This window comes from Podarcis muralis, chromosome Z (genome assembly GCF_964188315.1).
Source record: "Podarcis muralis chromosome Z, rPodMur119.hap1.1, whole genome shotgun sequence".
Taxonomy (NCBI): Eukaryota; Metazoa; Chordata; class Lepidosauria; order Squamata; family Lacertidae; genus Podarcis; species Podarcis muralis.
Window position 1 is genome coordinate 25186462 of NC_135673.1, and position 24876 is coordinate 25211337.

Here is a 24876-nt window from a genome sequence, read left to right on the forward strand (position 1 = left end):
ATTAAATTACAGCATGCTGAAGGATTTGAGGCTGGAACTGCTGGGGTTCGATTTATCGGCAGATGGATTCCCCATTTGCTTCAAAGCACGTTTAAATCCTTGGAAAGTTTCCCGTCGGCTTTGAAAATAACATTGCCCAGTAGCTCTGATGTTAATTAGTAAAAAAACAAACTCCCCTTTTAGAAAAAAAATCAGGAGTGTTTTTTTTCTTTCATTCGAGGAGTTTATGCTCCTGGTTCGAATATCATTTCTTCTTTCAGTGTTTAAACCTTTTGCTATTTTAATTGTATTGTCATTTAGAAATTTAAAAAGATTAGTCAGGCAAATACAATTTTTCTAGCATCAGATTCCTTCCATTTCCCTGTTACCTCTTCGAAAAGGATATACATTGCATTTATCAACCAGGATTGAAGAAAGTAAAAGAGTTAGAGTAAATTTTGAGCAAGTCTGTTCCCTGAGTAAGTCAGAGGATCAACCAAATCCAAGAACATCCAACACTCATAATACATTTATGAAGATTTGTCCTCATGGTGGTATTATGGTGGTATTATGGTGGTATTATGGTGGTATTATGGTGGTATATAGATGCTCCTGTTTTCAAAAATGTTTGCAGTGGAAAGGTTTTGGGACAGTAACGCTGCTTCCTTTTTAAGTGGGGCATGTCCTGCAGTTTTCCTGAATGCTGTAACTTTTCATAACGCAAACATTCTGATTTATTTATTTTCTCACTTTTGTTGTGCTATAGTTCAAGAGTCCCTGTCCAGGTAGCTGTAATACAATAACATTGGGGAAGCATTGCTGATAAAGCAGAACTGTGTGTGTGAGATCCTATATAAATCCACAACTAATGCACTATAATTGTGCCAATTACATTGCAGAATTACATCTGGAAAAAACCCCTCACTGGTCCGGCGGGTGGGAACTCTACACCTGAGTTGCACTTGCTCCTGTTTTCCCTTGCCTGAGTACCATTTTAGCTTTAAAATATCTTATGAGAGGTGTCCCCTGAACCCCATATCTATTTTCACACTGTGCACCATTTTTGTATTTCATAGTATAGCTCTATATGACCCTTTTACATGTACTGAGTGGCATGATTCTGGCTTTCAAAGTGCTGAATATTTTAATATTTCGTGCATGAGATGTATGGCAGTAAAAATGCACCAGGGACATATAGATAAGAAAAGGAGCCATCTAGGATTTAGGAGATCAAGTAGGCATGTGAGGCTGTAAGTTGTTTGGATTTTGTGCATACTGTACAACACAGAGGTCCTGGCATTTATTTTTCCTGTTACTTCAGAAGGTGATTCAAAGGCTTTGAGGTGCCCGCATGACAAAGTAAATGGTTCACAGAGCCCTCCAAATGTCGCTGTTTAGCTCATATGCCTAAAACCTGAAACCTCTTGCTCCTTTGGTTGAGTGCCCAGCTTAACAAATGAAGAAGAAGAAGGGGGGGGGGACCTCATGCATTCCTCAGTAGCACAATAATTATGGAGAGTTTCTTTTTACATGATTTTATGCCACTGATGTAAAAGAACTGCAGTCACCCGTGAATTCTGGAGGTCAAGGAAACCCAATTTTTTTGGGGGGGGGCATCTTTTTGCGCTGGGCCTCCAAACCCAATGAATTCCTTGCATGCCAACATTATTTCAGATCTAACAAACAAACACTTTGTTCTTAGTGCTACATAAAGCGTTTATTTCAAATGGCTGTGCATGAAAGCAAACGTATAATATTTCCAGTGTGTAGGGGAGGCTAACTAATCCTATGCTCTAGAAGCACATCGAACAGAAATTAGGAAACATAGAAAAATGCTGTATACTGAGTCAGACCAACTCAGTCTTGTTGATACTGATTGGAAGAAGTTCTCCAGGATTTCAGGCTGGAAACATTCCCAGCCATAGCTGGACATGCTGAGATTGAGCATAAACTAGCAAGGAATAATTGGCTGCTTGGGGTTATTAAAACCAGAATTCTATTCTGTGAAGTCCTCACAGACACAAACTCAAATGAACAGGTGGGACGATTGGACCCCTGGTCCAACTAGCCTTGTATTGCCTGCTGTGACACACAGTGGTTCTAGGACAGAGGTAGCCAAAATGGTGACCTCCGGATGTCATGGACTACAGCTGCCATCAGCTCCAGACATCATGAACAATGATGATGGGAGCTTTCATCTGCCAACTTCTGGAGGATGACACTTTGGCTGGCCTTTAACAAGGGTCTCAATAGGGGATCTTTCATTGCCATGCTAACTAAGATCTGTTAATGAAGCCAGCCTAGTGCATTTCAACTACAGCACCCATCAACCTCAGCCAGCAGGGCCAATGGACAGGCATGATAGCTCATGGTTGTGGGTTCAAGCCCCATGCTGGGTGAAAGATTCCTGCATTGCAGGGAGTTGGACTAGATGATCCTCATGGTCCCTTCCAACTCTTTGATTCTAAGAATTCTGTGATTCAGTTCATTAATTTAATGTGCTTTTTGTCACAAGTGACCTCAAAAATGCAGTTTACATTTTTTTAAAAAATCATATAAATTGCAAACCACAGAATACAGCTGAGAGGGCAGCAAAATATAAGCAATATCAATATAAATAACAGAACCACAAAATTAGCACTACAAAACAAAACCGATTCGAGGCTCTAAACCATAGTTCCCAAAAGCTAGAAAGAGCAAGCAAACTTCCATTGAACATTGAACTCCCAACAGACCTGTGACTATCCAGGCTTCCAGGAGAGTGTTCCAGAGCTGGGGCACCAGTACCATATTAGAGCCATCTGGTTCTTCCGCTTCTCCATATGCCTGACATGATGGGAGCCAAAGTCCAAAAATGTCTGGAGGACACCACGCTGGTGACCCTGATTTAGCTGGTGTTGCATTTCCTGCTTGCCCAAGGGAACCTTGGTTTGAACCCTAGTGCTGGCCACTGTGAGAACTGAGTGATGGACTAGGTGGGCCTTGGTGTGATGCAGCAGGGTTCTTCTGATGTTCTTAATGAAAGTGAGACAACAGATCTGAGAGATAAGGCAGTCGCTTACTGGGGGATTAATCTGCCATTACTACCCTGTTGGGAGAGTTGAGCAGGGATCCAGGCAAAGTGAGAGCAGAATGTTCCTTCTGTGAGTTGGGAAGCCCTTCTACCTGCCACACCAGAGGAGACACATGAGATAACTTTGTTTTGTAAATTGCCTCTTCTTCCTGCCCTCTTGCAGATGATTCGCTTTTTTCTACTGGCAGTAAGATAACACGGAAGTCCTGTGAGTACAATGGCACAACCTACTACCACGGGGAGATGTTTGTGGCAGAGGGGCTCTTCCAGAACAGACAAGCCAACCAGTGTGCCCAATGCAGCTGTTCCGTAAGTCACGTGATTGTGTTAAACCAGTGTTGTGGCTCATTCCCTTCTGAGCAACTTTCCAAGGGCTTTGTGCCAATGGTGGGCAGGGCCAGAGGCAAATGCAAGCCAAGGAATGTTAATTTTACATTTGCACAGTAGGCTAGTTTCCACATCCACACTGATCTCCATCCAGACAAGCAAGAAGGATTATCAGAGTTCAAGGACGCATTCCAACCAGGCAAAAATACTCAGGGTACAAAGTTGAACCAGGAGAAGGTGTGTGGTCTGGGGAGAATTATTTTCGTGTGTGTGAAATATTTTATTAGCTTTATAATAGAATGACATCAGTCAACTTCAGCAAAACCTGCAGAACATTACATTCAAACTTCAGTCACATATGAGCACATAACACCAATACTGGCTTGACTGCACCAGCTACCAATTAGTCTCTGGGCCCACTTCAAAATGCTGGTTTTGACCTATAATGTCTTATGTCGCTCGGGTCCTCAATACCTCAAGGACCTTCCCCTCCCCATGTGAACCAACCCAGTCCCTGCAATTTGTCATCTGAGGCCTTTCTACATGCGCTCCTGCTACAGGAGGTCTGGACAGTGGCAATATGAGAACCAGGCCTTCTCAGTGCTGCCTGCACACTTGTGGAATAGTTTGCTGAGGGAAACTCACCTGGCACCATTGTTGCATATATTCAAACCCAAGGCAAAATCATTCCTCTTTAATCAGGCCTTTGGCTTTCAAATATCTATGGCCTTTTTTGTGGGTGGGATGTTTTAATGTTTTTTTTAAATGCTGGTTTTAATGTGTGCATTTGTTTTGTTTTGTTTTTTTGCTTAAAATGTTGCAAGTCACTTTGAGTTACTGTGGCAAATAAGTGACTAATAAATTTATTGATGTTATTAATGATAGAAGGGAAATGGAGCAGGGACACTGTCAAGTAACTGAATCAGTGAATGCATTGCCAAGGCTTCAACTATCTATGACACAGCTTCTCCAGTTGGGTGAGGAGAGCAATATATATCCTTTGTAAGTCACTTTGACCTCTGGTTTTGAACCAGTGAGATTTTTTGCTCCATTCTCTATTTTAAAAGATGAGGTACCCAACATGGAACATTTCTCAGAAACAGTTATCAAGTGGGCTGCAGAACCTGTGATGGAGTAGGCATTGCCACGCTACAAGCCTCATCATCCCTGACCATTGACCATCCTGGCTGGAGTCGATGGAGGTTGGTAGTCCAACAACATCTGGAAAGCCACATGTCCCCCATCCCTGTTTTAAGGAATTTATAATCTTCAAAGAAACTCCAGTGCCCCATCCTGCCCAAAAGAACTTTTTGAAAGTCACAAGAATAAGGCAACTGGGCAGTTTCAGCCTGTAACACATTTCATAGTGCTGAAGGGAATAGGTAGGGTGCACCTCTTCCTGCTACTGAGATTCTCAGTCCTCCTCTACATCTGATTATTTGAGAGGTCAGTGACATGAGAGCGTTATGAGGATTCCAGAGCTTTGATATATATAGAGAGAGACAGCAGCTCATCATTTTAAGCTTTGTTGCAATTAAATAACGCTTCATAAAAGGTAAAGAATGCGCATGGGATTGTTTTGCTGTTATGGCAACCATCTGCCATTTGAATCTGTGCGCCTGCATCATGCACTAACTAGCCCTACTTTTATCTTTTTGTGTTTGTGTGTGTGTGTTTAATGGCAGGAAGGAAATGTATACTGTGGCTTGAAGACATGTCCCAAATTAACTTGCACGTCTCCAGTGTCCACACCAGAATCGTGCTGCCCAGTTTGCAGAGGTAAAATATATATGTATGCAATTTCTTACATGCCAAGCCCAACCTGCCCATGTCTTGAAAGAGCTCGACAATTAAGCATGGCATTCAGGCAGCTGGAATGTCACTGTTTTCTTCAGACACTGAATTCATCAGCATGACTACTGTAGCTGGGGCAGCCTTATCAGCAACTTCCACTAAGGTAGAAGGAAACTTAGGAACATAAGTATAAGGAAGATACCTTATATTGAGTCAAACCACTGGTCCATTGACCTCAGTTCTGTCGACACTGAAAACAGCCAGCCAGAGTTTCAGACAGGGGTCTGTTTCGCAACCCTACCTGAAGATGTTGAGAAAGCTCTAAGCACTGAGCTATGATCCTTCCCCTAAAGTTACTTTTACACAGGAACCTGCCTTGCCAAGAAGCCAGACCATTGGTCCACCTAGCTAAGTAGTGTCATAGCATTAGATAACTGTAGAGTTGGAAGGCATCCCAAGGGTCATCTAGCCCAACCCCCTGTAATGCAGAAATCACAATACTTAGTTGTCAACACAGTTTCCTAAGAAGAGGAATTGATTGGCAAAACAACTTTGGGACTTGTAGCTCTGTGACGGGAACAAGGGTCTGCCAACAACTCTCAGCACCCTTAACAAAGGACAGCTCCCAGAACTTTAGGGGAAGCCATGACTGTTTAAAGTGGCATGGGAGTGGTTTAAAAATATGTTGTGAATGTGACCCAGGTTGGTGTGCTTTGAAATCTGCAAGCACTTCTAGTCATCAGTACTAGATGCAGAAGTGTGTGGCCCAAGTCCTGATATTGAGCCTGAGCCTGGAAACCATGAAGACCTGGAGCCCCAGACCCAAGAAACATGCCAAAAGTCAATTCTCTTATTCAAGAGTGAGGCTGACGCTGTTTCAGAATTTAGGGCAGTTCTGTTTCCAGTTTAGTTAAACAGTAGAAAGCTCCATAGAGATGTCCTCAGGCTATCATTTGAATATAACTCCTCCATGTTGATATCTTCACTTTCATTACACACAGGGACATCAGGGTGGGGATCACAAATGGCCCCAGTAATTCTTGACATCATTGTCTCTTGATTACAGGAGACAGGGAGTCTTCGTGGGACAACTCGGATGGTGACATCTTTCGGCAACCAGCCAACAGAGAAGCTGTAAGTGAAGTCCATGATCTCATCAAAAGAAACAGAACTTTCCTACTGAGTTGTGCACACACCCAAGGCTGTTGTGTCTTTTGTTCATTTCACACCCATCCTGTTTCAAAGGGGGAATTTCTGGCAGATGTTTTCATAGTAGCGAGACTTATCTTTGTGATTGAGACGTCCTCTGGTAGTTGAAGCGTTGACTAAATTGATAGAAAACTTAAAGCTCGTTTTGAGGTTCACTGGCTTGAAACTGGAAGAGGCCTGGCTTTCTTTTCCTGGAAAAAAAAGACAAAGAAAATCTATCAAAAAAAATTTAGCCCATGAATAGTTGAAATGCAATCAAGGGCATGAGTATATCTCATGTATCTGGGGAAGAGGGAAGGGGAGAAAACATCCTTTGTTTAAGAAAAAAAATTAGCAGTGAAGGAAACATAAACAGTTGCTTATTTTCTGTGGTTGGTGTATACTGAATTGCCAATCAGAACAGCGTCTGTATCCATTTCTGTGGCCACTGAATCAGCAAGCGTTTGGGGAGACTTTTGGGGTGGAGTGCAGCGGTAGAGTGCTAAATTTCAAAGGTCAAGAGCAGAAAATGGAACAGGCAGCCTCAGAAGGTGGTGGACTCTCCTTTGTCAGAGGCTATTAAACAGAAACTGGGTGGCCACCAATCTGTGATGTGGTAGCAGCAGATTTTCTGCATTGGCAGAAATGAAGGAGGTGGGGGCTAGGTGGCATTCCAAGTACCTTCCAACTTCATGACTCTGTGTCCAGTTGGGGACAGGCTGATCTTAGGATTGGAAGTGGTTCTTCAGGATTTTGGAATAAGGACCTTCCCAGACCTACCTGGGGACACAAGGGATTGAACTTGGAACCTTCTGCATGCAAAACAGATGCTCTACTAATGAGCTGTTGCTGTTCCCCTTCCTGTGTTGGCCTTCTTGCTGAGATGGAGGTAGCAGAACTCCCCAACAGCTCTTTGACCTCTGGCCAGTGATGATAAAGAATGCCTCCCCAACCACAGCCGCAGGGCTACAGAAGTTTGGAGCAAAGTCATTGCTTGGAGTGTGTATATCCAACTCATTCTGAGGAACTAAATCTGGGTCTGCAATGATTTTGGTGTCTGTATTATGAAACCAAACTGTCAGATATTCAGTCCAGCAGAACTGATTGTTACAACAGAGTAATTTGAAATGAAAGCTCAGTATTTTGAAATGTGAGGAGCAAAACCTAACAAAAACAAACAAATGCCTGTGTGTGTGTGTGTGTGTGTGTGAGAGAGAGAGAGAGAGAGAGAGAGAGGGAGGGAGGGAGGGGTGGGGGTGGGCTGGGGGTGGAGAGAATGAATGTTTTCGTTGCTCAAAATAATGGCTGTAATCCAAAACAGATTTAGGCAAACCTAAGTCCACTAGAATCAATGGACTCGTGCCCTCAACTCTGCAAGAAATGGGAAGGAACCCCAAATTACTATCTAATCTGACAAGGGGGAGAATCTGAGAACCCCGTGTGTTAGAGCAAATAATTGATCCCTGCCCTGGACTCTTTTTTGTCTTTTAAAAAAATGCTCATGCCATCTCCCAGCTGCCACCATCTCCTCCACCCAACAACACCAACAAAGTTAGAACTGTTTCCAGGACATTACCGGGAAGAAATGATCACCATTTTAAACACACAAAAAACATGGAAGATTATTCATTGGCCATTTGGGTTGGCCACCAATACTGCATCACCAAAGCAAGTCCACCATAAACCCTATGGGGTTTATGTTTATGTTTATGAACGTATTTCCATTTAGCATCTTGATGTTGCTGGGCTCCAATTCCCATTAGCCCCAGCCAGCATGGATCCTTGCGCAAAGCCTGCAAGGAGTTCAGATTGTATCCAGTCTTTACCAAGCATTTGTTATGATTTGTTTGCTGGGAGGTTTTTCAACAAAGCGCATTCATCCAACATTCATCCTGATTTACTTAAGTGGCATTTAAACTTCTTCCCATTAATCATTAGTTCCCCCACACTTCTCAATGCCTTTCCCCATTACTTTCCTAACTGCAAAGTCTGTTTCTTTTGTGGAATGGGTTTGTCGTGCTAGGGCAACTGAGCACATTAATCCACTTTAAATGCACAAGCCTAAAGTTCCTTCCTGCAAAATACCAACCGTCTGGAGGCAACCGTAGCAGAGCTACCCTCCTGGAATGTGGTCCTGACAACAGAGGCTCCATAACAGAGGTCATAAGATTGTTCTTCTAAAACCATCAGTCTCATGAATCGCTCCAATTCCTGTTCTCAGAGGGTTTTTTCTTTCTTTCTCTCTCTTTCATGCAGAGGCACTCTCCTCATCGCTCCCATTATGACCCTCCACCCAGCAATTCCCGACAGGCAGCCAGCATTCCACGGGCTCCTGGTGGCAGAAGTAACAGAGGTGCCCTGCCGGATATGCAACAGGCCTCTGGGACTATTGTACAGATTGTCCTCAACAGCAAACAGAAGCATGGTCGAAGTAAGTGAAATGTCTTGTGTGTGTGTGTGTGTGTGTGTGTGTGTGTGTGTGTGTGTGTGTAATTGTCTTCTTCTTAGAGGGTTTGGAGGAGAGAACCCAGCACCACTTACACACAACTCAGAAGGCCCCAGATTCAAGTCTGTGGCTGGAGGGGCTCCTAGGCTAGGCTTCCTCAACCTCCAGAGGGCCCTCCAGATGTTTTTGGCCTACAACTCCCATGATCCCTAGCTAGCAGGACCAGTGGTCAGGGATGCTGGGAATTGTGGTCTCAAAACATCTGAGGGCTGAGGTTGAGGAAGCCTGTCCTAGGCAATCTCTGGGATTCCTGCACATTTTATGGAGCTTCTACAAAAACCTTTGGTAGCTTGCTTTTGCTGACTAGTGAAAGTATTTTTGTTTCTCCAGCTTATTTTTATTTTAATCATTTTTTCTCTCCTCAGCATGCCATGCTGCACTTTTACCTGGAAAGTTTCAGGGGGGGGGATGGGGTCCTGAGCTAGGTGTAGCAAAGAGTGACTTACACTAGTCAGGAGTGGTGCCTTGTTTTCTCAAACATCAGTCAGCATTTTATTATAATGGAATGTTTGTTCTCCAGGTGCAGGGAGAAGGAGGAGGGACTTTAATTTTAGTATATGTATTGTTTTGCTTACATTTATATCCCACATAGAGGGACGCGGGTGGCGCTGTGGGTAAAACCTCAGCGCCTAGGACTTGCCGATCGCATGGTCGGCGATTCGAATCCCCGCGGCGGGGTGCGCTCCCGTTGTTCGGTCCCAGCGCCTGCCAACCTAGCAGTTCGAAAGCACCCCCGGGTGCAAGTAGATAAATAGGGACCACTTACCAGCGGGAAGGTAAATGGCGTTCCGTGTGCTGCGCTGGCTCGCCAGATGCAGCTTGTCACGCTGGCCACGTGACCCGGAAGTGTCTGCAGACAGCGCTGGCTCCCGGCCTCTAGAGTGAGATGAGCGCACAACCTTTACCTTTACCTTATATCCCACATTTTTCCATCACAGAACCCAAAGCATGTGGTACCCAGTAGTCAAAAGCCCAGGCACTGACCAGACCGAGGGAGCATCTGCTTTGCATGCAGAAGGTTCTAGGTTCAATCCCCAGCATCTCTAGGTAGAATTGGGAATGCCCTCTGCATGAAATGCTGGATAGCCATCAGTGTGGACAGTACTGAGCCAGAGGGACCAATGAATCTGAATCAGCATAGGTTCCTATGCTATGCCTCTTTCAATTTGCGCAGCTTCAGCAAGGTGGTAGGATTCATACAGTACTGCTGCAGAAATACATGTGAAATGACTGAAGGCCATTTTACACCATCATCAGCCAAGGGTCCTGTGCCTCAAGTGCAGAGAAGGCCCACATGCATGTACATCACATGTGCTTGATTCCAGCAGTACATCCACTCTTTTTATGGGGGAAGAATTTGCAGGGAGTAGACACAAACCCCATCAGATCTATGCCCACACAAATACTGTGTCATGTGTTACATCATAAATGCATTATTGTTGTTGTTTGTCGAGCTTCATCAGTGTGCATGGCACTTTACAAAGAATAAGAGGGCAGGTCCCTGCTTCTAGGATCTTGCAATCTAAATTTCAGCACAGGGGGGAAGAAGATGGAAGTAAGGGTAGATAGGGATATAAATTTCTACCCCACCCCACCCCCGTTACATGGGCTTAAGCTTGTTACAGTTAGGGAGGGTTAAGCATTCTCTTTCTGGTTTTTCAGATATTTTCATTCCCTAAGTCTGTTGCATTCCATTTCTGCATGAATCTGCTACTTTAAAATAACAACCCTGCATTAAAATTGGTATTACAGTATGTACTTTTTGAAGAATCTTCACAAAAGTATGCATTTATAACCCTTTTTTATCCTAAATCATGCATTTTTACATGCACCTTAGTACTGTACCTAGGAGTGAAGGAGAAATTTGATTCTGTTTTGCATTGAAAGGCAGAGCCACCAAATTCACACTTTCTTAAGCAATATACAAACCAAAAAAGAACTGTCCTCCTAAACGCACACTTCTCTTTTGCATTATATTAGGGGAAACATTTCTGCAAAAAAAGTGTATATTGGGTCAAATCGAATGCAAATATGTGTATCTTCAAATGAATTCACACTAAAATCCTGGTGAATTTTCATGAGGACATTTGAAAAAGAATTCACAAACTGATATGGAAATATAGCGAACTGAATTTAAGGCTGGAAAAATGAGAAAGTGAAAGAAAGCCAAATAAAGAGGTTCATAAGAAGATAAGATGAGCCTTGTCGACCAGCCCAGTGGCCCATCTGGTCCAGCATCTGATTCTCACTATGGCCAGACAGATGCCTGCAGGGAGCCTGCAAGCTGGACATGAGCAAAACAGCAACTCTCTCCACCTGCAGTTCCCAGAAACTGGTATTCATCCATTTCTAACTGTGTCACAGGACAACCACATTCCAATCTGTATATTAGTTTGCAAGGTGCAGATCACAAGTCATGCAGGATGAATTCTGCAAGCATCCTTAGTTACAGCAGAGCAAGGGCAGCCAAAGTGGTGCCCTCTATATCTTGGACTGTGCCTTTCATCTGCCCTGACCATTGGCCATGCTGGATGGAGCAGATGGAATTGGAATGCCAACAAACTGTCTGGAGGGAGCCATATTGGCTACCCCTGCAGCAAAATATGCAGACTAAAGGATGGTGCCAAAGCTTTAATGACACACACACACACACGAAGCAGAACCCTCCCCCCAACTTATGCATAAGATTTCCCACTAGTGATTGTGTGAATGAGCCTGGAGGTTTGCAAAGTGAAACCCAAAAGGGTAGTAAAAAGGTTTTGAAGTAGAAAAAGCCGTTCTGCACAAAGCCAACAGTCCACGGGCTCTCAAAAGTGGCCTGCAATATGGTAAAAGCCTTTGATTTATGGCCAGCTAATCTTTCAAGGTATTAACTAACTGAAGGAATGTTGGCTATAGAGTCTATTATCCACCTGAACAATCATGGAATAACATTCAGCTCAGGCCGATGTTTCATGTTGGATCTCAAAGCAAGAAATCCCCGCCCGCTGCAATGTCTCCGACCTCCAGTTCACACACGAAGATATCATCAAAGCAATTTCTAACTGATTTGCTTCAGTACATAAAAAGCCTCCAAATGAATAGCACATTTCCCATGGACGATACCACATCAATGGGGGGGCAGTTTTGGGGGGCTTGTATGTGCTTCTCACAGAGTCCAAGATCCCCTCCCCGCAGATGGAAGCAAGAATGCTGATGAGGTCTTTTCCTTTTGTTCTATGCAATTAGTGTGAGTGTTATTAATTAACTGGAGAGGTAACTTCAAAAAGGTCATGGGCATGAATGCCATAGGATTCGAGGTTCTTATGGCCCATTGTAAATGTAGACAAAGGGCTCCACTTTCTACAGGCACCCACCCTATCTAGCGAGAGAAGGGCATGCCAACATCAGCGCTCCCCCTTCCTCCCCACTTCCAACAATGATTTTTGGAAGTTGCCCAAAATCTTGTTTTTTATAAAATGCAGGCATCTGTGCTGGGGTATTTGTAGAACAGGGAATCCAAATAGAAGCAGTAGTAGTGGTTGAGATGTCAGATTTTACCTGAGAACTAATATTGAAAAAGAGGGACTGGCGGGTCCAAAGTAACACTGAGAGCCACACTCCTAATTTAGGAACATAAACTGTGAGATAAGGATGTTAAATAATTCCAACGAAAATAGAAATGGCAATGGAGATTACTAATGTTTACTTATTCATGTGCACAAGAGAAATCAGACCAATGAATATGATTAGTATTCACTGTTGCTGTTGCTGCTTCTTTCGATATGCAAATAATACATCATTGATTATGTATTGTCCTCATTTGCATTGCATTTCCTTTGCATGGAAATGAATGGAATGGAATAACATAATAACTGACATATTGAATTGAATAAATTATGTCAGTTACATACTTACACCACAGAAGGATGTGAGATAAATAGGATCAATTCTGGCGGAAGTTGAACGGCAGCATAGTGGAAACAGTTCTGCTAGGGATGAATAAAGGGCAGAATAGAAAATGATGCCTTCTTACATCTCTTGTGTCAGACTACAACATCCTTTGCATGCAGAAGCTTCCCAGCATCTCCAGATTTGAGGGTGGAAGAGAGACCCCCTATCTGAAACCCTGGCGGGCCACTGCTAGTCAGTGTTGAAAAATTATGGGCCAGGTTGACCAATGATCTGATTTGGAATAAGGCAGTTTTCTATGGTTATTTGGTGGTGATAGAATGTATACACTTGATAAGAGTCTTTCGGGACTTTTTTTAAGTGGTCACCTCTAGCTGGCAGAGACATGGAGGCAGCTGTATCAGTCGACAAGCGAGGAATTGCTATTAAGCCTGTGCAAATAGATCAGACATATTGCTATCTACTGATTGGTTGGCTACTTCATCCAGGGGAAAGAGGGGATAGAACATCTCATTGGGTGAGAGGCTCCCCTTTGAAGTCACGGTCTTATTGTCACACATTTGGCGCCAAACGACACAACTCCAGATTCCTGAAATACCAAATCAATGACCATGAAGTTCATTGCAGATGTTTAGAAAGGTCTGAAAGGCACATTTGGATGCCAGCCAGACAAATTTGTTACTCGGCTTTGGTTTGAAGACTTCTCACAGCTAGATGTGCTTGGCTTTTTCAAGTCCTAATGCAGAAAGTATTGCTTTAATTATTATTATTTAAATAGAGACACATTTAGGTTGCAGTCTTACACATGCTTGGGCTGCAATCCCAGCCGTACTTACCTGGCAGATAACCATATTGAGTTCAGTGGGACTTACTTCTGAGTAGACATGCTTAGGTTTGCAACCTTACTTGAGAGTATTTAGTGAGTCTTACATTTGAGTAGACATGCACAGGGCTGCGGTGCTAAACTTTTATGGATCTCCTAAACACACATGCATACTGTATGTGTTTAGAAGATAGTACTGTATTAAGCATTAGAACCTAAACATACCTTTAAGATTACTAGTGACATATAAAACTGCAACAAAATGTTGCTGTGTACCTCCTCACCTCCTAACAGGAGTGCTCCTGTTTGGAATCCCAACCTGTCGGCCATGTTAGAGGCTCAGACAGGGCATTCGGCTCCCCCACCCCACTGACTTTCGGCATTACATGGCTATTGAGCATGCTCAGTTGCTCAATGGTCTGTTGTGCGTTTTGTTTGTTTTTAAGTGGTTGCATCATTGGCTTTTTATTTGCAGATCATATATGGAAAGGATGTGTACAATTGTGAAGAGATCCTAGAGCATGGGAGGCAGATTAAGAGTATATGGCTAAAAATTGTAGGAGAGGGAAACAATGTTGACCTTAACACTACAGACCACCAAGCCAGACTGAAGACTTGGAGCAGCTTACCAAACATTCAGAAAGGAGAGATATAGTAGTCCTAGGAGGCTTCAGCTGCCCCAATATCTGTTGGAACTCAAACTCTGCCAAGAATGTAAGGTCAAACAAATTCCTCAATTGCCTCACTGACTATTTCATTTCCCAGAAGGTGAAAGAAGCAGCAAGGGGGTCTTTGACCTGGCCCTCACCAGCAGGAAGGAACTGATCAACAAAGTGGAAGTACAGGGAACCTTGGGAGGAAGTGATCATGTCCTTCTGGGTTTCATTCTACAGTGGCAAGGGAAAGCTGAGTGTAGTGAGACATGCACACTGGACTTTAAGAAGGCTGATTTCAAAAAGCTTTTAAGGGACTATTGGTTGCGATTCCATGGTCAGAAATGCTCCAAGAGAAGCGAGTCCAAGAGGGATGGGAGCTTCTTAAAGGTGAAAGATTGAAGGCACCAAGGCAGTCAATTCTAACAAGAAAGAAAAGTGGAAGGCATTTAAAGAAACCAGTGTGGTTGTAGCTTAAAGATGAGCTGAGATTTAAGAAGGGCATGTATAAGAAACAGAAAAAAGGTTGAAACCATGAAGGAAGAGTATACACAAGTAGCCAACAGTTGCAGGGAGAAGGTTTCTCAAAAACAAATCATGCAAGACAAAACTCAGTTCTTTTTTGGATAGAATTAGAAGCTTGTTGGATCAGGAGAATGCTGTGGATGCAGTGTATCTTGATTTCAGTATCTTGATAAAGTCCCACACAATATTCTTGTGATGAAGTGGGTAAAATATGGGCTGGTAAAATTAGCCATGGTTTTTTAGTAATTAATGGGCACAATTGTGGTTACTTTATCCCTATTGCAGCTATCTAAGTTCTACTTGTTTTGTCCTGTCCTCCCCCTCATTTTTCATCACAGTTTGTGTCTCCAATGGAAAAACCTACTCCCATGGAGAATCCTGGCACCCTAACCTTCGGTCCTACGGAATCGTGGAGTGTGTGTTGTGCACCTGCAACGTCACCAAGCAAGAATGCAAAAAAATTAATTGCCCCGATCAATATCCTTGCAAGCATCCAAGGAAAATTGAAGGGAAGTGCTGTAAAGTCTGCCCAGGTATGGATAACAGGTTGCTTTGGGTTTAAAAGGGCAGCCCACAACCCCATTCTCAGACCCTGAGTCTTTTAGCATCTGTGGAACGGGGCACAGGGGAACAGCCACGACCTGGCAGGCATTTCAGTCTAACCTAGCCCTAACCTACAACCTAGGATTGTTGTGAGTCTAACGGGGAGGGGGGCATGGAATCCTTGGAGTAAATGAGAGAATAAAATGTAATAAGTAAAATATGAATGTATCAACCTATTTCCCTTATAGATGAAATTGGAAGTCAGAACCTTGACAGCAAAGACTACTTCTGTGGTGAAGAGTTGCTCCCTGTCTATGAAGCTGTTCTCTCTGAGGAAGGAGAAACCATACGCAAGATAGCGCTGGAGACAGATCAACCACCGCAAGTCAAAATCCACATGTGGACCATTAGAAAAGGTGAGCTGAGAACATTCTCTTTCCATCATCAAGGCGTGTGTTTCGGGGGGGGGGTGGATCTGTGTTACCATGCCTACTCAGAAGTTGTACTGAATTCAGTAAGGCTTACTCCCAAGCAAGTGGGTTTTGGACTTTAGGATTAAAGTAAACAAAATGGAGTTAGGTATTTTTAAGAACTTAAAGACGAGCTTGGCAACCTGTGGTTCTCAGCCTTATTCTATGCAGATGATAAGGAATGGGGGAATTGGGAAGAAAGGGATAAAGGGAGTAGCAGAAAGTGAGGGAGACTGAGAAGGTATAGAGAGAGAGAAAGAGAGAAAGGGTGTGGCAGGAAGAGAGGGGAGGAACGGGAGTAGCAAAAGGAATACATTTAGGACAATCCATTAAAGGGGGGAGGAGAAAATAAAACAGTAAATAAGACAAGATGCTAAGAAGTACCTCACCAGAAGATTGCCGTGCCTATGTAGAACAATTTGAGAAAGGCATTCTATCTAGTATCTAGGTCGGAGTTTGCCAAACGGAGTTTGCCTAGTCGGAGTGTGCCTGCCAGTACTTCCTATGATACCTTCAAAATGTTTCAGTAAATATCCCCTTAAAAATTCACATCAGAGGAGAGTCTGCTTGTTCTTCCTGCTCAGTTCCTCTTTGCACAGGCTCAGCCTCTCCTACATTGGATATTGTCCCTTCAACATACCCATGTTTCATTTGATGACCAGTTCTGTTCTGAGCAGAGAAGAGTGTAAAGAGCTTCTCTAAACGAACAAGCATGCTGGTGGCTCATGTAGGTGCTTTCTCCCCCTACTGATGCAGCATTTTGTGGTCCCCTCTCTCTTTAACAGGGATCAGCCATTGTGGTATGTCCCTTCAACATCCATGTGAGATAATTCCTGCACAGCAGCAATTCTGTGATGGGTCCAAAACGATTGCCCTCTGGTTCAAAATTTTTGGAAACCCATGCTCTAGGTTAATGTCTCTCCACTCCCCCTGCACCACCTCCAAATGTGATATAAAAACAAGTTTCTGCATCTGGCACTAACCCCCCCCCCCCACAAAAAATGAGTTGTGTCCCCTTAACAGACTAACTGCTTTATTCTGACACAACTTTTCATGGGCAAACAAAGGTAGGCACTCTTCAAAGTCTACTTGGTTGTTGTTTGGTTGGCTTGTTGGTTTTTACAAGGTACACAGGGTTGTTTTGAACCCCTGTATGTTTCGACTTTTTTCTTACTTGTTAAAACATTTTAGCAGAAAATATGCAGACCTGCTCCCCCAGCCTACAATTGATAAGGGATTTACTTTTAGTCAAGCCAGAATGAGCTGAAGCTTTGTGGATAAAGTGAGGAAAGCCTGTTGTCAGATCTGTCTGTATAAGATTATTCTTTTTTGACGCTGGAGCAAATGGAAACATTTAGAGCCTGTCGAAAATCCTGATAATTACTGGTGCCCAATTGCTGCACAATATGGTTCAGTTCGCTGGTGGTTCAAGCTGTGCAATCAAGTTGTGCAAGGCCTGGTGTCAAGAAGCAGAAGGTGGTTCTTGAGTGTGTTCTTCTAACCATTTGCTGCAGGTATCCTGAGCCACTTTGACAAGCAAACAGTATCCAAGGATGAGTTCAGCGAACTACGCCACTTCAAGCAGATCACAAAGACCACTTTGAGTAAGTCAAACGCCTTCTTTGATTTTTCACAAAAGCTTAGTTGTGAGGAAATACGTTCTCCTACACACACACACACACTCCATACGCAGAGCCTAGACCTTTATGTCTTCAGTCTGTCCCACTGGTCTCAATGTATGCATAGGGTTGCATCCTCAATTTACTAATTGGGTTAATTGTACCATTGTCTCTGAGACATTTGGATCTGATCATTTCGGAACATAAAGCAAAATGATTGTGATAGACGTTTATATAGGGCTGCCATATTTCAAAAAGTGAAAATCTGGACTTATGGCAGCCCTCATTTATAAAATTATGCATGGCATGGAGAAAGTGGCTAGAGAAATGTTTTTCTCCCTGTCTTGTTACACTAAAACTTGTGGACTTCAAATGAAGCCAAATGTTGGGAAATTCAGGAATGACAAAAGCAAGTATATCTCCACGTAGCACATAGTTGAACTATGGAACTCACTTCCACAGGAAGAAGTGGAGGCCACCATCTTGGATGATTTTTTTAAAAAGGGATTAGCCAAATTCATGGAGGAGAAGGTTATCAATGGCTACTGGCCATAGTGGAGATGCCATAGTTGAAGGCAGTAATGTGTCTGAATACCAGTTGCTGGAAATCACAGGAGGGGAGGGTGCTCTTGTGCTTGAATCCTGATTGCATGCTTCGCTGGTCACTGTGAGAAAAGGATGGTGGGTCATTGAGGAGATCCAGCAGGCTCTTCTTGTGTGCTTATATGAATTAGCACATCAAGCAAATTAACTTCACTTGCCAATGTCTTGATAAAGGGTGCTTCCACATTGTCACTATTTTGTGGGCGAAATTTAAGCACTAATCAGAACTTTAGATTTCCATAGTTAAAGGCTTTGTTACCCTAGCAAAACAAAGCCACTTTAAAAAAAAAAAGAATCTGACTTTTTGCAGTTTAGAAAGTGAGACAGAAATGCATTAGAAAGTGTGGAGTGAACAAATAATAGGAAGACCTATAAACACCCTCCGAGCAAGTCAGGATGTCCCTTGTCATATATTAACAAGGCAAACAAATCAGAATGGGTGCTCAATCTAGATGAGATATAATCTAACTTCCACAGAAGCTTCCTGCAAGCAAATCAGGGTGGGTGTCAGTGCCGGATTTATGTATGGGCTAAGTAGGCTGAAGCCTAGGGCCTCTAGATCTAGGGGGCCTCCCCAGCCCACCCACCCCCCAGCAAGCAGTTTGCCCTCTCCCAAAATTGCAAACCCAAGACTTCATGCGAGGGCAGGGCAGCTCAGGCCCAGCAACTATGAGACTCAGGGCCAGCCAGTGGGGCCCTATTTTTTGACCCATGTGCTAGGTCATTTTCACAAGGTCAGCAAAGCCCTTCAGAAATCAGACTTGTTATTGAGTTCTTCTGCAAGTTTGTACAGTTCACTTCTGGATTTTTTAAGGAAAACTAGAGAAGATTTTGATGAGCTTGAGAAACAAGCAAAAGCCACCTTGCCAAATGTCAACTAGAAAACAAGGAGACAACGAGTAAGGGAACAGCAAAGAAATGACAGAAGTACACCTGGTGCCTTAGATGCATTTTCTTCAAGAGATAGGTTTAGGATAAAATCCTTTATTCTTATATTAGATGCACTTGAAGCCATTTTAAAAAGAAGAAGTACTGTGTACAGTGATGTTGCACAATTGTTTTCCATTCTTGCTAATTTGACATCATCTAAGCAAGAAATTTAGCAAGGTGTTGAACTGTTGATGGAAGCATACCCAGAAGATACTGACCTGAAACGTCTTGATGAACTTTGCACTTTCACCTGTACATGAGACAAAGACATAGGCTTACAGCAGAGCACTCTCTGTCTCATACAGACCTTTATCAAATTATATACAAGAAAAAAATTCAGATGGCCTTTCCAAATGTGGAAGCAATCTTGTGGCTATTTCTTAGCTTTATGGTCACTAACTGCTCAGGAGAGAGGAGTTTTTCAAGACTCAAAAAGATTAAAAATGAATTATGGGCCACAATGTCTCAAGAGAGGTTGTCCGCACTTAGCATTATGTACATTGAAAGTGACGAACTTAGACAAACAAATTTTGATGAAGTTTTGGATGATTTTGCTATAAGGAAGGCTGGGGGGGGGGGGACATTTTTAGTCATACTGTATTTGATGGTTGTAGTTTACTTCTTAATATGTATTTTAAAACTGACTGTTTAATGACAACATAAAGTAGATTCTAAAAGTGCCACATTGTCAGGTAACCATGATCATATTATTTACATTTCCCAGGCAATAAAATTTGTAAACTCAATGTGTGTTTTACAACTTCATTTTCCTAAAAAATAATGCTTATTCCACAAAAGTTCAGTTATTGCAAAAGTTTTTCAGTGTCAATTTTAACATTTATGCATTTTTTAAAATCACTGTGGTATTAAACAATAATATCTTATGTCCTTTAGAGGAGAAATTGTGAATTGAAGAATTTTAAATACCCATCATCATCCTTGGCTTCACTCAATTTTGTTTATAACACTCTTCCATTTCTTCTAGTCATGAGGGTGGGGGAGGGGCCTCACAAGCGGAGCAGCCTAGGGCCTGGCTTCATCTAAATCTGGCCCTGATGGGTGCTCAATAAACAGGTTGTCTAAAGAAGCCCACAATCTGACCATACCAAGAAAAATTCCAAGGCAGCAACTTTTGAAAATATTCTGATCTTTATTTCATTTGTGTGAATCAAAGGGCTGTTTACATGATCAGTGGTACTAAACAAACAATCCCTTGATTCTTTTCAGCCTCTGATTTGTTTACATGTACGTGGAGTGAGTCAAAAGCTGAAGCCTACTGAAAGTCAAGAATGACTGGCAAAATTAAGCCTTCTTAACTGATCTCTTCCAGGAATTTCTGATATGTAGAAAGTGGGTGGGATACACAGTTCCCTAGAGCCAAATTGTAATCTGACCAGAGATAGTCAGCAAGAGCTAGAACACCCTAGAATTCCTTGTCTGTGCTGCCAGATGCCTTTGCTCTCAAATTGCAATCTCTGGATTTTTATTTTTATTTTTGCTGTGTAAAGAAGACCTTGGAGGTATCCAAATAGATTCCACTGAATGAGTATGATACAAAAGGGAAAGCACCTGCCTCTGTCTATGCATTGCTTCATATGTTTCCACAGTTAGTTGCAGGAAAGAACAAATAACAAACAGGATTTTCTCTGTTTTCTGTCTGTAAAGGTAAAGGTAAAGGGACCCCTGACCATTAGGTCCAGTCGTGACCGACTCTGGGGTTGCGGCGCTCATCTTGCTTTACTGGCCGAGGGAGCTGGCGTACAGCTTCTGGGTCATGTGGCCAGCATGACTAAGCCGCTTCTGGCAAACCAGAGCAGCGCACGGAAATGCCGTTTACCTTCCTGCCAGAGTGGTACCTATTTATCTACTTGCACTTTGACGTGCTTTCGAACTGCTAGGTTGGCAGGAGTTGTAGCCGTTATTAATGCCTTTAAAGCCCACAAGAGATTTTATTCAAGGGCTTCCCAATAATGCCTAGTTTGACATCATGGCTATAGCAAAGAGTAGAAAAGTAGGCATGTAAAATTTACCATTGCACATACATCTCTCAATCTCTCTGCACTTCACAGTTCTAGAATTGATGTTAGGCAACTGAATGGATGGACTGACTCCTTAAAGCCTTGTGGTTTGAGTCAATATGTAGTTCTTTCATTGGTATTATAGTTACAACAAAATGTTGCCGTGTGTTTCCTCACCTCTTAGCAGAAGTGCTGCTATTCAAGCTTCCAGACAGGCAGCCATGTCCTCCTCCTATGATAACTATAGGTCCCATCAACACCGTACATTTCAAGCACGTGGCTTCTCCCAAAGAAGCCCAGAAACTGTAGTTTGTAGTTTGTAACTCTGCACGGGGCAAACTACAGTTCCCATGATCTTTTAGGGAACTGTGCGATGCTAATGTAAACCAGTGAGACCCAAATGTCTTTGGGATGAAAATTCTCTTAGGAAAGACATGAATGTATAGAGGCTCTTCCCATCAACCTTCTGGGGTTCAGATGTGCTTCCACGTGATAAAAAGCTTCTCTGTGCTGTGACATATTTGGTGCCCCTGCTTTGAAGTGAAATATTTGTTTGTGTTTTGTTTTAGGCCAGTGGAAAATATTCAGTGAGGGAGAAGCTCAGATAAGCCAAATGTGTGAAGCTCGGGTGTGCAGGACAGAGCTGGAAGATTTGGTAAAGGTTTTGTACCTGGAGAAGTCTGAGAAGGACCACTGCTAAGAGAGAAACGCCAGAAAGCCGATGAAGGCATGGATCTGCAGCTGGACTGCGGGCTTAATCTGCTTCTCCTAAAAGCCCTAAAAGCCAAACTTATAATGCAAGTCAATATTCATCTCATGCCCAATGTAACCTGCTCCTTCATGTAGATCTGTCTCAGGCTTTTCAGTATCTCTCCGGAAGACTTAGGAGGCTGTGTTACTGGCAGGAGACAACGGGAGGGTTTAGCTTCATGTAAAGGGTCGTGGCTTTACTGGATTGGGAAAAATAATAATAGTAATTAGATCCGGCAAGCTTAATGATCAAGGAAAAGGCCTAACAACAAAAATGAAAATGTTTTATATGCAGATCTGGAAATGACTCTGACAGCAATATTGGAGAGCTTGGAATATAAAGTGAGATTTCAGACCAACAGGTACCATGGCTTTTGGCGCAGTGCCTCTGGGGCTAATCACATTACATGTTAAAATGTACAATACAGCCTTGATGCAGGTCTTGTTTTGTTTTGTTTTAAGAGCAAAACAGCTTCAAGAGTGGGGGCAGGCAGGCAGGCAGGAAAGCTGCTTATCCCTCATAAACACACACATGGAAAACAACCCCCCTGCCCAGGTGGAGTAGCTTGGAGAAATGATTTTAGTCATCATCATCATCATCAAAAGGGCTGGTGATGAAAGGATTAAGCCAGATGCAGGGAACATTTTTCAGCTGAAGGGTCGCATTTCCTCATGCGCAACCTGCCAGGGGTGGATGTTGCGATGGATGTGACTCTTACCTTTACAGAGTAGGCTCCAGTCCAGCCGTGCTGCTTTCTGGGCGTGCATCTCTCTATCCAAGCAAGCCAGGGACATTTTTACAGTTCATGGGACATATTCCAGCCAGGCAACAGAACTGAAGGAGAGTGTAGGGCAGGGTGATGGGAGTGTGGCCTGAGGAGAGTTCCAAGGGGCAGACAGAGAGGCATAATTTGCCTCTGACCTTAGTTTAAGCACTCCCTGTCGCTTCCTCTGCTTCTCCACTCTTAACCTTGCTTTCCGAAAACTGGCATCAAGGTGTTGTTGCGTGCATGAGCATGTAATGCATAGTTTTCCTGTTAACTGTTGAAATAGCAGACATTAGCACGAATTACTCTATTTTTCTACTAATTTGAGGGAAAGGCTCCTTTTTAAATCATTTCCACTCATTTCCAACTCGGTATAGGTAGCTCAAAGCTGTTTTCCTGTGGTCCCTTTTAGCATGCATCTTGGCCGCCAACCAGCCTTAATGAAGTCATAATCCCTGGAGCACATGAAGAACTTTAAACTGCTTATGATGCTCTGCAGGGATGGAGAAGAGGAAAAAAAGAAATGGTGCATTTTGAGAATGATTTTTTTAAAGAGTAAATAGTAGGCCAGGGGCCCCAATCCTATGCACTGAGTAGCTGGGAAATGAAGAGTTGCAGCTCCTTTACGTACATACTTCTGCTATTTAGTCTTTAAAAAATACATTCACACAATGTAATCACACAGTTAAGGGACCTTCCAATCATACCTTCAGCTGCTGTTTTTCCAGATTTTTCTGCGTGTTTCCACATGGCATCATTGTCATTCCATTGCTATTCTGCAACATTGCAGTCATCAAGACTACTTTTTCTTCCGTCACAAAATTTCCAACATTTGTGGAATTTCTGGAACAGTTTTGCAAGATCTGCATTGTGAGGAAGGTGTCATGAAATTTCCCAATTTCTTTTTTGGGGGGGGAGGGGTGAGTTTCAGCAATTTCTGTTTGGGGTGAGTTTCAGCAGTTTCTGTTTCCCATATTTTCCCTATCCTTTTTGATAGAGTGACACTAGAGGCTAGCTCAGTCAGAAGCAGTGAACTCAAGTAGTTCCTGCTGCCTATGCTCCTAAATTCCCATAGAGTCAGAATTCCAAGTGTTATATACCTACATGCACACAGACACCCTAGCTGCAAAAAGCCTATCAGTAACTTGTGTTTGTGCTCATAATTCTGAGATTTACTGGTTGGTGGAACAAGAGAATGGAAGAGGTGTGGCTACAGGCACAGAACTTTTCTCAATGTGAAAATATGATACCACCCTCCAAAGAACAATGACAAGTGACCAATGGGGTGGGCAGTCTGCTACAATTTCACTCCAGAAAACAAGAAGTAACAGTACCTATAGTGCTGTAAACGGTAGGTCTGGAAGAGCCTCCAGTTTGGCCTGGGGAAGGACATATCATTTCTTGCCAGAACTGCAGGCCACATTCCCACCGATCCTTTCAACTATACTATGCTTCATGCATTAAGCTATGCTAATGGCTTCACTGCTATATCATTTGCACATGGCCTTCTAAGCAACCTCCCTGCCATCAGCTTCTGTCCATTGTTTCACACCATATAAAACGGAAGGTAGGAGCTGGTCAATATTTTAGTTATGATTCATTTCAGGAAGGTAACGCTCACCAAAACTGGCAAATGCCACAGCAAGGAAGGGGCCTTAGCTTGGTGGTAGAACTCACACTTTATTCCAGGTTTAGTCCCTGGGTTCACTCTCCAGGTAAGCCTGGACTGGGTGGGACTCCTGCTTGAATCAGTGGAGAGTCAGTAGTGCAGACCAGGGATAGCCAACGTGAAGCCCACCAGATGCTATTGGACTGCAGCTCCCATCAGCCCTCAGCTAGCATGGCCTATGGTCAGGAATGTGGAAGCTGTGGTCCAGCAACCTGGAGGACACCATGTTGTCTTGTCCCTGTTGTAGAGGATACTGACTCAGCAGAAGGCACCTTCCTGTGTCACAGTAAAGTTATGGCAACAGCTGGTGCACATTTGAAGTCTCCTTTGTGGCCTGTCATAGCCAAAGGCCTACTTTGTCAGGTGCAATGCTGGAGTTGTATCCAACACCCCACTTCCACTTCCTCTGCTTCTCCCCCCATACACACACAAAGGCTGTTCCGAAAGACACCCCCCCAAACAAAAACGCCTCTGGAACAGATTTTGCATGAGGGGGTTGTAGCAGGGAGGGGAAGTTATGTTGTGCAAGTGGGAGTTGTTTTGCGAACAGAATAGAAGTGTTGGATTTAGTCCCACCACAGCCAGAGTGGTCTACAAAGTGATTCTTCCCAGACATGGAAGTATAATCTGAAGCATCAAGCACCTCTCTCAGTGGAAACTTAATGAGCACTTAGGCCTAATTATTAGCAGATAAGGTGTGGTATGCCTATTTCTGGAGTATACCACTGTGAGGTGGGAAGTTCATGGA

The 24876-nt window shown here is 43.2% G+C and overlaps 1 protein-coding gene across 1 annotated transcript in view; it reads left to right on the forward strand.

Moving 5' to 3' along the window:
* The window catches only part of CHRDL1 (chordin like 1), a 46349-nt gene extending 21767 nt beyond the window's left edge, over window positions 1-24582 (forward strand). Inside the window, exons 5-12 of the mRNA XM_028715739.2 lie at window positions 3216-3361; window positions 5065-5158; window positions 6240-6307; window positions 8618-8792; window positions 15098-15292; window positions 15551-15718; window positions 17287-17376; window positions 21512-24582. Of these exons, the coding sequence (XP_028571572.1) occupies window positions 3216-3361; window positions 5065-5158; window positions 6240-6307; window positions 8618-8792; window positions 15098-15292; window positions 15551-15718; window positions 17287-17376; window positions 21512-21642 (1067 nt within the window). The 3' untranslated portion in view covers window positions 21643-24582. The remainder of the gene's footprint in view (window positions 1-3215; window positions 3362-5064; window positions 5159-6239; window positions 6308-8617; window positions 8793-15097; window positions 15293-15550; window positions 15719-17286; window positions 17377-21511) is intronic.
* Window positions 24583-24876: the final 294 nt, after the last annotated feature.